The sequence below is a fragment of the Amia ocellicauda genome, chromosome 1 (assembly GCF_036373705.1).
Source record: "Amia ocellicauda isolate fAmiCal2 chromosome 1, fAmiCal2.hap1, whole genome shotgun sequence".
NCBI classification, from domain to species: Eukaryota; Metazoa; Chordata; class Actinopteri; order Amiiformes; family Amiidae; genus Amia; species Amia ocellicauda.
In genome coordinates, this window is record NC_089850.1 from 25,809,101 (window position 1) to 25,821,844 (window position 12,744).

Below are 12,744 nucleotides of genomic sequence, written 5' to 3' on the forward strand. Positions count from 1 at the left end.
CAAATTATATATATATATATATATATATATATATAAAAATCAGTATGATTTATGTTGTATTACTATTAAATTGTGCAAATAATCTAACACAATGCATCATTATTTATACTACTAAAATATGTGGGTCAATGACGTGACGCATGCATTTTGGTGTGCCAAGCCTATTACAAATATTACATTTTTTTTTTTTTTTATTAAAACTGCATAATATGTCTCAACACTCATATCTTTATTCATTGATGGGAGTATTTGTTAAGAGTTTTTACAATTTTAGAAGCTATTAATCTCCAAACATCCAAAATGTCATACCGGATAATTGTACACACCTAAACTTAAAATTCAGAAATGTTACAAAAACTCATTAAAAAAAAAAACTATAAAACCTTAGATCAGTTGGGCATAATTGTGGGAGTGTTTACAAAGACTCTTCATTTAATTTCATTTTTCACATTAAATAATGTTTTGTCCCATATTGGGATTTCTTCCAATGTCATTCCGGACAACAGACATTCAGAAGCATTTTTACATCAGAATGCATTTTGCTAGCCATGTGACGGACATTACATCATTTGAAAAATTACGAAGGACCCGCAGGCTGTGCAGAAAGTTTAGTCAGTCCCTCCTACAATGTTGATAATTTAACCTTTTTGAACACTTTTTGAATGTATATTTAATGTGAAAGATGACACTGAATAGTTGTAGGTCAAAGTAAGACATTTATATAAGTGTTCAAGTAATTGCCCGATTCATAAGTTAAAACTTGCATTACGTCATACGGGAAAACTATTTTGTCATATCGGAAAACGATCACTTTCTGTTATCCAACAATGTCACTCATTATCTGGAGTGACTTGCTTATACTTTTATAGTTTTTAGGAGTACTTTTAAGCATGTAGGCATCACATTTATATTGTCATGTTATATTAACAACAAAATAACACATTATTTCTGTATGCAAATTGTGTCTGTGTGGATGTCCTTAAATATCAAACGAGATGGCAACATGGTCATTATTGTTTTGTTTATGCCATGAAGCCATTTGCAAGTTCTAAGAGAATATATAAATCCAAGTTCAAAAATAGCATAATTAATATATATTTAAAATGCTATGAAATCAAAAGTTCAATATACTTTTTAATCTGTTGAAATGTTAATGAATTGAACTGACTTCATGTCATAAATGAGCTACAACACTGTTGTTACGGTTTACTATTTTTTTAACAGCATATGTTTACATGTTTCCTGAATAACCTAAAAATAGTTAATGTGCTGAAAATGATTAAGTTAATGTTTTTTAAATCTTAAAATGTTTTACTGCTATGGTTTTATCAAATAGCCAATGCCTTGAGTGGAATTGTAATGCATCAAAGTAACATCTCACTTCTGATTTATTTACTGTTAATTAAAAAAATGATACATTTAGTAACTCTCACTCTCGGTTAATTACAGAATGAATGTTTAAGTACATCTTTGTTGCTGAGACTATCTTTAGATATCATCCTATATTAAATGTCACAGTATGTCATTCCGAGTAATAATATCAGTCAGGTAGGACAACACAGATTATTCTTGTAAAAAATACATAAGTCAGTGTCTTTGAGTTAAGGATACAACAATAATCATATCATTTTTACTAGAAAGCATTTTCAGACATTTCATAGTATTTTTCACTATTCAGTGTTATCTTTTGTGTGACTAACTTCAAAAAATGTGCCAGTGTCGATAGAAAAGCCCAGATTTGTGAGATTGATTGTGATTATATATATATATATATATTTTTTTTTTTCTAGGCTGAATATGTTTGTTGAGATCAAAATATGAATACTTATAACCCACTCAAAAAACCCCAAAACTCAAATAATTTGACAAAAATTTTAAATAATTTGCAAATCTATCATTGTTATCCGGTATGACATTTTTTATGATAGAAATCATGATTTATAATAAAAAAGTATAAATTATTATTTTCAGAAATACAACTTTTTGAAATATATACATAACATTCTAATGAAGGTAGAAAGGGCTTTAATTTGTATTTTAAACCTTTTTTTTTTCATTTTAAAATCCTTATTCGTCACTGACCCATGTACCAAGTTTATATTGATCATAAAAGCTACCAGTTGCCCTGTATAAGGGCGTTTGCCAATATATAATTAATAAAAGTAAATTATCTTTTAAACACGTTTACATAAATAAGTAAATAATAAAGCATAATTCACATTTAAACACACAGTATTGTGTAATGGGGCTTTAAACAAAGCCAGATATAATATGTACCCAGATATGTAATAATAGCAATCATTTGTTGATAGTGATTTATTTTATTACATTTTTTTAGACAAATATGCAGTACACCCCAAACATTAAAATATGTGTAGCATGTGTGACTTACCTCCTCATTAGAGAGATGCCGGCCTCATGTTGCTCTAACACCAGTAGTGTCCCACAACCTGAAAAAACACAACTTTAGTAACAAATTCAACTACATGTAGAAATGATGGTAAATACGTGTGAGGGTGAAGAAAGGAGGAGGGGAGAATGGATACTATTTAAAGCAATATCACAGGCATGTATAATGAGCTGGTTCACAACCTACATTGTCGAATAGTTATACATTGTAATCAGGCATCTTTCAAAACAGTGCATACAGAATAACCTTGCATTGCCTTTTACTGAAATACCTCCCAGTTATGACTGATCACCTGCTATTCCATAGTACTGAGATGTGGCACAGGCCAGTCTGGACGGAAAATACGGGGACGTTTCAACTGCATAGCCGTGTCGAGACGAGGACTTGAATGTCCTCGTTACTTCTGCCATAACTTCACTGTTTAGTCAACTGTGCTGTGTCCACGTGAAAACATATTATCAGATGAAAAAGAAACGATCTTGCGAGTTCAAGTATCACTTTAAATGGTTAACGGCAGATCACAATTAAATTAAACGCTGTACATGAATAAAAACAGTGCACCGGCAGTGCTGTAAAACCAAAACACGCATTTTCCGAGCAGCGCTTCCGTGTTTGGGCTCACAGCGGAAGAGAAAAGTCTCAGGCGCTGTGATTGGCTGCTAGACTAGGCGTACGGCCATCTGATTGGTCGGTGGCTAGTAATGCTATTTTGCAATGATTAGTAATTCTTATTAGCTTTCCATTCGTTGATCAGGTTGCTTTTTTACAGTAAAGCAAACTATTACATTAATACACAAAAATACATCAATGGTTCCGATAATAATAATAATCAGAAGAAGAAGAAGTGAATGGTGAAAAGGCGATATGTAGAATACCCAATACCATTAACTTTATTAATACTTAATTTATGTTTAACTTGGTATTGGTGTTAATAATATTGCTACCGTATGTGATCAGTTTAATTGATATCTGTAAAACGAAACAATATAAAAATCAAACAAAAATAAAGTGATGTTTGGAATATTTGACACAAGGTGGCACTGTAGACTAGCGTTGTTGCTTTCCCTGCTACAAGGGTGATATGCCATCGGAATACCTCCTAACGTTATCATTATTGCAATTTTAGATGATGATGATGATGATGATGATGATTAACAAATTAACTGTGTTAAACCCTGTCCAACCTAAGTAGCCTGTGCTGTGCCATGCCCATGTTTCACACATGAGCTGCCTACATAAACGTTTGTAAATCTTATCCTAAATGTGTTGAGCTGGAATAGTATGTTTAATATTTTAATAAGATTGTTGTCTGATCTTGATATACATGTTAAATTAGGGGCATCATTTAAGGTAGGATATTGTCAAGGCAAGGTTTAGGGTTAGGTTTAAGGATCACATTAAGTTTCAAGAGAAAAAAAGATTATGGAAATGTTTATTGTAAGTATTAGGGTTATTGGAAAGGTTAGGGCAACGCTTAGTATTAGAAGGTTTACGGTTAAGATTAATTATATAATTAGGAATAGGATTTTAGGTCCAAGTTAACACTCGGGCTAGATTTGAGTTGGTCTAATGGTAAGTGCCAAGGTTACATCTTATGTCAGTATTAAGATTATGGGGTTCTGATTTTCGGGTGAAAAATCGACATTTTCAGTTTAATATAGGCTAATATCTTTTTGAATCCTGTATTATTTTAAAATAATCAGTTCCGCTGGAGTTTGTCATATGTGGTCAAAAAGTTAAGACATATTTCAGTAGAAAACCGTGTTTAATTCAGAAATAACACATCCATAAATCATAATCCTAAATAATAATAATAAAATACTACACTAGGCGCCGGATTAAATCAAAACTTTGACCGACCCGCTAATAGAAAACTACAAACCTGTACATCATGACGGTTACATTTCTGATTAGAAGAAAGTGGCATTTACTGAAAATGCAGCCGCATCTGAGTACAGTTTGTACAGTGAGTACAGTTGTGTAGTTTTCTATTAGCGGGTGGGTCACAGTTGTGATTTAATCCGGCCCTAGGTTACAGATAGGCTACCTATTAACACACATCATAACTGGAAAAACATGCCTTTGGTATTTATTGATTGTTCAAGATTGCAGGTAAAACTGCAGATAGAATACATGCAAATGTGCCGTCTAAAAAAGAAATGATTAAGTGGACTGTAATTCTTGTCTTAAATTCATTTCCCAAATAAACAGAGAAATAGAAGCAAATCATTACCTAATACTGATGGAGAGTTAAAACAAATAGTTTTCTTTTTAAAAGTTTCAATATATTTCGGGTTTTTCAGTTTACAGTTCACAATACAAATTCAATGCAAATGTAATTTCCACAGATAATCAGGTTTCAGATTTAATGTTATTTATTCAATGTTGAAATAACCTTTCAATACTGTAATACTGGATACTGTAACACTGTAACACTGGAATAAAAAAATATTAACTATTGGAGCACCTTTCTACAGCTGACCCAATTCACTTTACAGTTATCGGTGTAACTTTAAAATCACATCTGCTCTGCAAGTGCGCATGTCTGTAGTCACTGAGCGCTTTCTATAGCGGAGGTTTCGGATTTAACACGAACCGCATCGGTCGGCGGCAGGAATCTGGTTAAATCGTTCAAAACATTAAAAAACAAAACCGCTCGTTTAAAATGAGATTAACTGTTAGACTGGCTGTCGCGTAGGCTATCGTCAGGGATAACATCATTAGTGTTAGGTTTTATGCTTCCCATTTAAATTTGGGTCAAGGTCGTTTATTATATTTATTTAGACTGTTTGAGTTGCATAATGAGTTTATCTTTAAACTCTGGAGTGGGTTGGGTTGTTTTGGCAATGGTAAGGCCTAACAATGTCATAGGATTAGGCTTCTCTGAGGCTTAGTTTAGAGTTACTTTTTATTGATTTATTGTATTAATAGTCCTAGTACTCTAAGTGAGTGTTAGGCTCCAACCTTACACTACTCATAGCCCAACCAAACACCACATTCAACTGTTTTGCCCTGTCTTGCACCTTGTGTCCACCAGGTTAGGCCCAGGTTACCACAACCCTGTACTGGTCTATGTTCACATAATTGCAATTGTAAATAAGACAGCATCATAAATTAGAACACCCTCATGTTGAACTCACTGTTTTTGACATATATGATTATTACATTGTTTAATTGTTAGGTTGGAAAAAGTATAATTATTATTAAGTATAATGAATGACCTGCTACTCAATGAATGGTAAACAAATAAAACAAATTGAGTAAATATATGTTTTTGCATTTGGAATGGTCTTGAATTATAGTTAATACTGAATTATACAAATACTGTTTTCCAGTTGTTTATTAACACTGTAAAGTAATGGGACAAGACTCCCTCTGGTGGCAGTGAGTTGCGCCAGAGGAAATGTGATGAGAGGTTTGTTTGTTTATTCGGTTATGCAGTTGGCACCATTCCTTTTTTATGGTGCAGACCCATACATTTACCAGCATGACTGACTATGTCACAGAACTGGAAGTGTTGCACAGTCATTACAACAGAGAAGCACTGCAAGTGATGTTCTTTCTGCATAGAGTCCTGACCTTAAACTGTAGCAGAGAATTGGGCAGAGACTATTAGCAGCATCTATCTCCTAGACCTTATGGAAGAAATGCCACAGCATTCCTCTGGCCATTTATAGAACATGTTGCAACAGTTATTAAAACCAAGGGCTAGTCTACACCCTATTAAATACATTAACTGGTATCTTTGGTTCTTGTATATTGTCCCATATAATATGGGGTATTTTTTATTTGTACACTTTATTATGTTGGCTCAGTATGTGCTATTTTTCCTTCTTGCTGGGACATGGCCAATTTGGTACAAATCTGTAAAAAGACATGTTTGTAAATGCATTGTCCAATGCACTGTGAACATTAAATTGAATACAAAAAAAAATCCTTAAGTACCTTGTTAAAATGAATCTACGTTAAAAGCTATATTCACTGTATTATTTTGTGTATTGTTGAACAAGTGTCTCACTTCCAACAATTGTTAAAAACAGCCAAATAGAAATTAAATTGAAAATAAACACAATTTACAAATGGTGTTGTTCACTCTTGGTTATTTACATAACACTGTACTACACAATTAAAAACAGAAAATAATAATAGACCAATCAGTAAAATAATATTATTAATAATGAAAAACACATACATAAAAAGTATACATTTTTGTCACTTGATTTTTAAAACTAGGTAAACTATATAGAAAGATATTTAAAATCAGAAAAGTTCAACAGCATCATGGAATACTGTACACTAGAAAGAACAATATAGAGTATATTATATGCGTATACATATAGTGTATTAATTTAGACAAAACCCTATCTTCTATACGGTCAGTAAAGTACCTGAAGTCTGACAGGTCTACGTCCAATCAGTTTGTGATTGTGTTTTTACCAAGATATTCTACATTTTAATAAAACTGTTGTCTCCACTACATAGGTTATGCACTGTGCTCCGTTTATAGCCATTCCCTCCCTCATTACTATTTGATGGCTCTGAAGCTCCTGATCATGTGTGCCCTTGGTTTATAACGGCCACATCAAAGAAATTGCTACGGCGTGAGAACCAGTCAGTATAAACCAGATAACCCGTGGATTTATTACCCAGTTCTGTTCCCATGATTGTCAGTGGGCAGCAGGCACTGTGTGTCGTAATCCCCATTCACTTGGAAATGCTGATACTTTTTCTCTTAAGGAATTTAATGGTCTGACAGTGATTTACTAATGTAAATCTTTCTAACAGACCCGAGGATAAAGAGAGTGGATTAGCAGCACATAAAGGCCCATCTTGGTAGGAGTGCCCAGAGCTGTTTTGCTTTCATGTGTAGCCTGCATTATGAAACCAGCAGTATGTTGTAGATGAGTGAAAAATCTGCCTATGATACAATAATACAACATCGTTATTGTAAACTGAAACACTGTACCACAGTAATCAAAGTATCTGCTTTTTCTCCCAGTTGTAGACGATATTATGGCGTTAAAATAAACAAACCTGTAGCAAAAGACTCCAAGCATTGTCAAAACTTATTTTAATGTTTGGCAGGATATGTCGGATGGGAAATATAAAGTTAACTTGGTAGTTTAAACTTCTTGCTGGATTTAATCTTTCTGTATGCTTCTTAGTAACTAATTTCTCAGATGAGCATACAGACCGGATCTTACCATTATTTTACATATCAGGATATGAATATTATGTTTTATTTTTACATCTGTATCATTTGAAGGAATTTGATCTTGTGATATATGTGTATAAGTATTACTTCACCACAACACATCTCTAAGCTGAATGCATGATCTCTCACCACATGGTAGAACATCAGTTCAGACATACAGGATGCAGCCCTGTGCATGCTTGTCAGATAAAGACAAGTGAAATGAAGCATTGCTTGAATGATTTGTGTAATATGACAGATAGACGATGGGTGATGAATATCAAACTGAAAGTATGTTTTTTGTTTAGTTTCTTTCATCATTGAAATTCCTGTGCAAGTGTTTTGCTAAATTAACATTCCCTTTATGTTTTGCAGCTTTTTCCCAATAGAAAATATCTATAAGTAGGAGCCCTTTTTAAGACATGTACTATTTTTAATCCCTCTCTGCATATTCAAAAGCTCACTATGCAATATGTACAGGTCAGAAAACTGATATTTGATTGGCCTGTATTGTTTTAATTGTTAATAAGTTATATATATATATATATATATATATATATATATATATATATAAAGTTTGTACTAATAAAATAGAAATATGGTGTTACAACTGTTACAACACAGTTTTTAGTAAAATCCACATGATTATGTGTTTTGTTAAGAAACCAAATTGTTAGAAAAACTCTCTATTGTGTTTTTATTTTGTTGATTTTCCCACAGTTGTGTGTCTGGTTAATATCATGGTGTGCTGTTCTCAACTCAATTGGCTTCCAATGCCCTGTATAATGGAATTTCAATAGTATGTTTTATATTGGTTTATCTTCCATTATACAATACACAATTTCAGCTTTTGAAAGAAAGTTGCCCTCACACCATTTGACTTACATTCCTTAAACATGAAAATTAGCTACATGTTAAAAAATAATATTTTTAATCAGTGAGTTCTGCAGACTTTGCATAGAAAAATGGTTACAACTTTCAGCTCAAAATAAGCGATAAAGCAACAACAAAAAAGTTACAGTAGTTTCAATTAACAGCAAATATTTCAAATGTTTCCTGTATTTTTGTCTTTTTTAAATTATAATGTATCCATGTTTAATGTACATTCCCGAAGTACATTTTCAAACTTTCCTCCACTCAGCAGAGAAATCAAGTGCATCATAATAAAAGCAATTTTATATCTTTAATATAGTTTCTACCTTCTGATCTGACACATTTACATATTTACAAAGTTTATTTCATTTGTTTTTTTTATAGTTCACGAATTGAAATACATTGTAATTTGTCACGACTTGGATGAATGATTATCTTAAAAAAAAGAACTTTGGTATGTTTTTATTATAGAATAACACTTGTTTAATAGATTTAACTGTTTCATGTGTTTCTGTATGTGTCCTTCAGTGAAAAAGGGAGAATATACAGTCCAAGATTCTGTAGATATTTGTTTATATAATAATAGTCTATCGGGGGCAATTACTCAATAGCAATATTTGTGTGTAACAGCTTCTCAGTTTAAACATAAAATAATATCGCCCAGAAGAATCCAGACGATGTCGTCTCCTGGTGTCACACGCATCTGTCCAGTTGAAAGACAAGAACATTTTCTCTCCGCATGAACTTAAGATGAAACCATGTTGTGATCGTTGCTTTTAATCCAACGTGCCCAATTCAAATAAGAAAAAAATAGTCACATTTTAGTCTGTCCAGTTTGTATAGTTTATGTAAACATTATCCGTTGTTTTCCCCCATATACCTGTTATATTGCAAGTGGGTTTTTTTCTGCGGAAAGCCAGGCTCAAGGTAAAAGCTAATGGAATCCATGAACACTTTCCCAAAATTGCCAATTAACCTACAGAGCTGAATCTGCAGAGTGAGAGGGAGGAAGACTTCAAACGCACCACAGCTGCAATGGCTACGCATGCTGACCGCGGACAAGTTAAAACGCTCCGACTTCAGTCCCCCAGGGGCGGTACGGTTTGCTACTGCTGCCGCCATGTTGCGAGCCAGACGCGGAGGACGCCGACAGTGCCGGGCTGACAGACGAGGCGGCCACAGAGGCGGCCGCCGCGCCGGGGGTGAGCACTGGGAAGCCCCCGGTGAAGGACAGCGGGAAGGTCTGGGCGGCGGCTGACGCGGCGGCGGCGGCGGCGGCGTGGACGGTGGCGGAGAGGGACAGCAGGGACGTGGACAGGGGCGGCACGCAGGGGGCCACGCTGCCGGCAGACGGCGCCCTGAGCGCCGAGTCCGCGGGGGAGAAAGAGGCCGTCAGCAGCGCCGAGCCGTGCGGAGGGACTTCCGACAGCCTGCCGCCGCCGTCCGAGGAAGGAAGTCCGCTTTGCTGCAGGATGGCCGCCGGGAGGTGGTGGAAAGCAGCTGTCCAGTGGTGCGGGTGGAAGGGGTGGTGGTGGTGCGCCATGGAGGACGTCATCGCGGCCGCTTCGCGCTGGGAGGCGCAGGTGCTCAGGTGGGAGACCAGGCGGACTCGCAGGGGGTCGGCGGTGTCCAGGCCCTCCACCGAGCTCAGGTACCGGGCCACCTCCGTCAGGCATTCTCTGAAGCCAATGCTCATGAAGTCCATCGCTAAGGAGTGGGCATCAAAATAACCTACAGAATAAATGCGCACAGACATGAGTGGCTTTAATCTGCCCGACTGAAAGGATGCCACAGCTTTAGGAAGGTCACTGCATTGCAAGGAAATACAACAACGACTGATTACACATGCTGAGCAAATGCTGACTCGACTGTTTGCTGCGGGTGCACAGAGCAGTAGTGTATCCTCTCCACAAACCCCGTGTATGGTCTAGTGTTTGTGTGTTTGTTTTGTCTCCTCGGCGCGCCGGGTTTTGCACTGTGGAAACCCTAAACAAATCCCCAACTGGGCTGTCTGTGAATGAAGCCTTCTTTACTCCCACAGAGTTATGAAAGCAAACACAAGCCCAGGGTCAAGTGCTCCTTTTGTCCCGCCAGCGCTTTCCCACGAGTTCAGTCCTGCCATTAGCATTGATTTCCACTCCTTTAATCTTGTCAAAGGACTGTTTGCTCAAATTTCACTACAAAGTAAGTAAGAAAAAAAGGCAGTCAATTAACTCCTTACCTTTACCTCCTGTTGCCTGGAGCATCTTCAAGTGATCTACTGTCATCTGCAATATTTCCGCTTTTTCTAGTTTGGCAGATCCCTGAAAATAAATACATCTTTATGTCTTTGGGCTATGAGGTTGCAGCCGCTCACACCACTGCTACTAGCATGGTTTCTACTACTACAACTACAGATTGTTTTTTGTTGTTGTTTGTCAGTTAGTGTTTATTGATGATTTCTGCAAAAATAATAAACAATTTATAAAGTAGCCTATGTCACAATGGCTGTCTCTTGAAGCCAGTTCACGTCCATAACGAGAAGCGGCAGTGGCTACAGTGGTGCTCAAGCTCAGTGTCCCGGCAGGAGTGAAGTCCAACACAGTCCACCCACCTGCTTTTCAAACGCGGTGGGAACCAATCGGCGCAATTCCGATAAACTGTTATTGATACGATCCCTCCGTCTCTTTTCGATGATCTGTAACACATTCCAGATATTTGTACAGCGAAATTCTCAGAGTTGGGTTATTATTTATATTCAGTGATAAAAGTAATAATTACCCCTCTTCTTTTCTTTCTTGCCATAACTTGGGATGTCGTGGTCGGGGAGTTGGACCTAAGTAGTGAACTGCTACTTTGTCTGCAAATAAATAAATAAGGTATAATCATACTTGGCAGTGACTATATTGCCCATAGTTATTAACATGGAGAAATTGTCCCTGATAGTGTTTAAAATATAATACTCTAACAGAAAATGGATTATTCTCACAAAACACATACAATATAACCAACGTCCTCATATCGTTATGACATTTCAGTTTCAGTTTTTACAATATTAATGCTATGAAAACTAGTCTGAATTGCAGATCAGATTGCAGATTGGCTAAGCAGCAGAGCAGGAGCCAAGAGGTTTGACTGGAGCAGATGAGCGTCTGGAGAAAATGCAGGTGACAGGCAGGCAAGAAGCGTCGCAAAAGGTTTTGCAATCGATAGCAAGTTACTAAAAGTAACTTGATGCGACTGCTGTGCCATGAGGGACTGGTGGCATTGGTTCCATATATATATATATTTCTGCCTGTGTGTGTGTCTGTGTGCATGCGCATGACATAAATAGAGAGATGATTACATGTAGTTGTACATACCCTGAGTAATTGTTTTCACTCCCAACATCAATTGTTTCATCCATGTCACTGTCAGAGGTAGTGTCCTCGCAGGGTCTCTTCATTGTTGCGACGGAGTCAGTAACGTTTGTAAGGCAGTGAACCGTTAAAGCAGTGTGGTCTGCTGTACCCAGGTGAAGACTTGCACTGGTGACTTTACAAATCCCTCTGAACTTCTTTCCCACGCAACATTGCAGCCTCAATCTGGGCTTCAGAGAAAGTCACCACCTACGTCCGGCTCGGGAACACCCACAGCAGCGCAAAACACGCCCCGAGCCGCGGCGCTGCGCTGCGCTGCGCGAATACAAGGCTGTGTTGGTTGGCTTTGCTCAGTTACAGTGCCGGTGCCAAACACTCTCGGGTCCCAAGAAGCGTGAGAAACCGCAGTACTTATAGCACTGATAAGAATGAAAAAGCAATCCTGAAACCTTTTCTTTGTTGTCATGTAAATGTTTAATCTTCAAATAGATGTCAATGTGTTTTTATGTATGTGTGTATTTATTTATGTAAATGAAACGTGAACCAAATCATTCAGAGGACATTAATACAAATAGCCTTAACGACTATTTAAATATAATTTTGTATATTATTATTATTATTATTATTATTATTATTATTATTTGTCATGACATTGACTCTCACAAACATTCATCTAAGTAATCACTTTACTGTGGCGTTGCTCGGCCTGTTCTGCTCAGATCTGATCTCAAGGTCCAGAGTGGTATGTCTTTTATGGAGTTTTAGGCAGTGGAGCTTGCAACCTGACTGCTTTAAGAAAGTTAATCACTTTAATGAGGATAAGTCAGAATCCATTTTCATTGATATCCGCATCACACGATGAACAACCCTATAGCTAATTTTGAGTGGACTATATCTATAAAATCTCAGTTATTTTTATTTGATTCTAT

At 36.6% G+C, this 12,744-nt stretch overlaps 2 protein-coding genes across 3 annotated transcripts in view; both read right to left on the reverse strand.

The window, feature by feature from the left end:
• The window catches only part of pex7 (peroxisomal biogenesis factor 7), a 35,405-nt gene extending 32,384 nt beyond the window's left edge, over nt 1–3,021 (reverse strand). For both annotated transcript variants that reach the window (XM_066699716.1, XM_066699709.1), the window contains exons 1-2: nt 2,703–3,021; nt 2,393–2,450 (exon numbers count right to left, since the gene is read on the reverse strand). In XM_066699716.1, coding sequence (XP_066555813.1) covers nt 2,393–2,450; nt 2,703–2,820 — 176 coding nt within the window. In that variant the 5' untranslated portion in view covers nt 2,821–3,021. The remainder of the gene's footprint in view (nt 1–2,392; nt 2,451–2,702) is intronic.
• Nucleotides 3,022–8,518: 5,497 nt separating this feature from the next.
• hey2 (hes-related family bHLH transcription factor with YRPW motif 2) lies at nt 8,519–12,042 on the reverse strand. Its single transcript, XM_066699727.1, has 5 exons — nt 11,819–12,042; nt 11,238–11,316; nt 11,071–11,154; nt 10,699–10,780; nt 8,519–10,208 (listed from the first exon to the last, which is right to left on the reverse strand). Exons 1-5 carry the CDS (start codon nt 11,899–11,901, stop codon nt 9,541–9,543), a joined length of 996 nt encoding a protein of 331 aa, XP_066555824.1. The 5' UTR covers nt 11,902–12,042; the 3' UTR covers nt 8,519–9,540.
• Between the last annotated feature and the right edge of the window lie 702 nt (nt 12,043–12,744).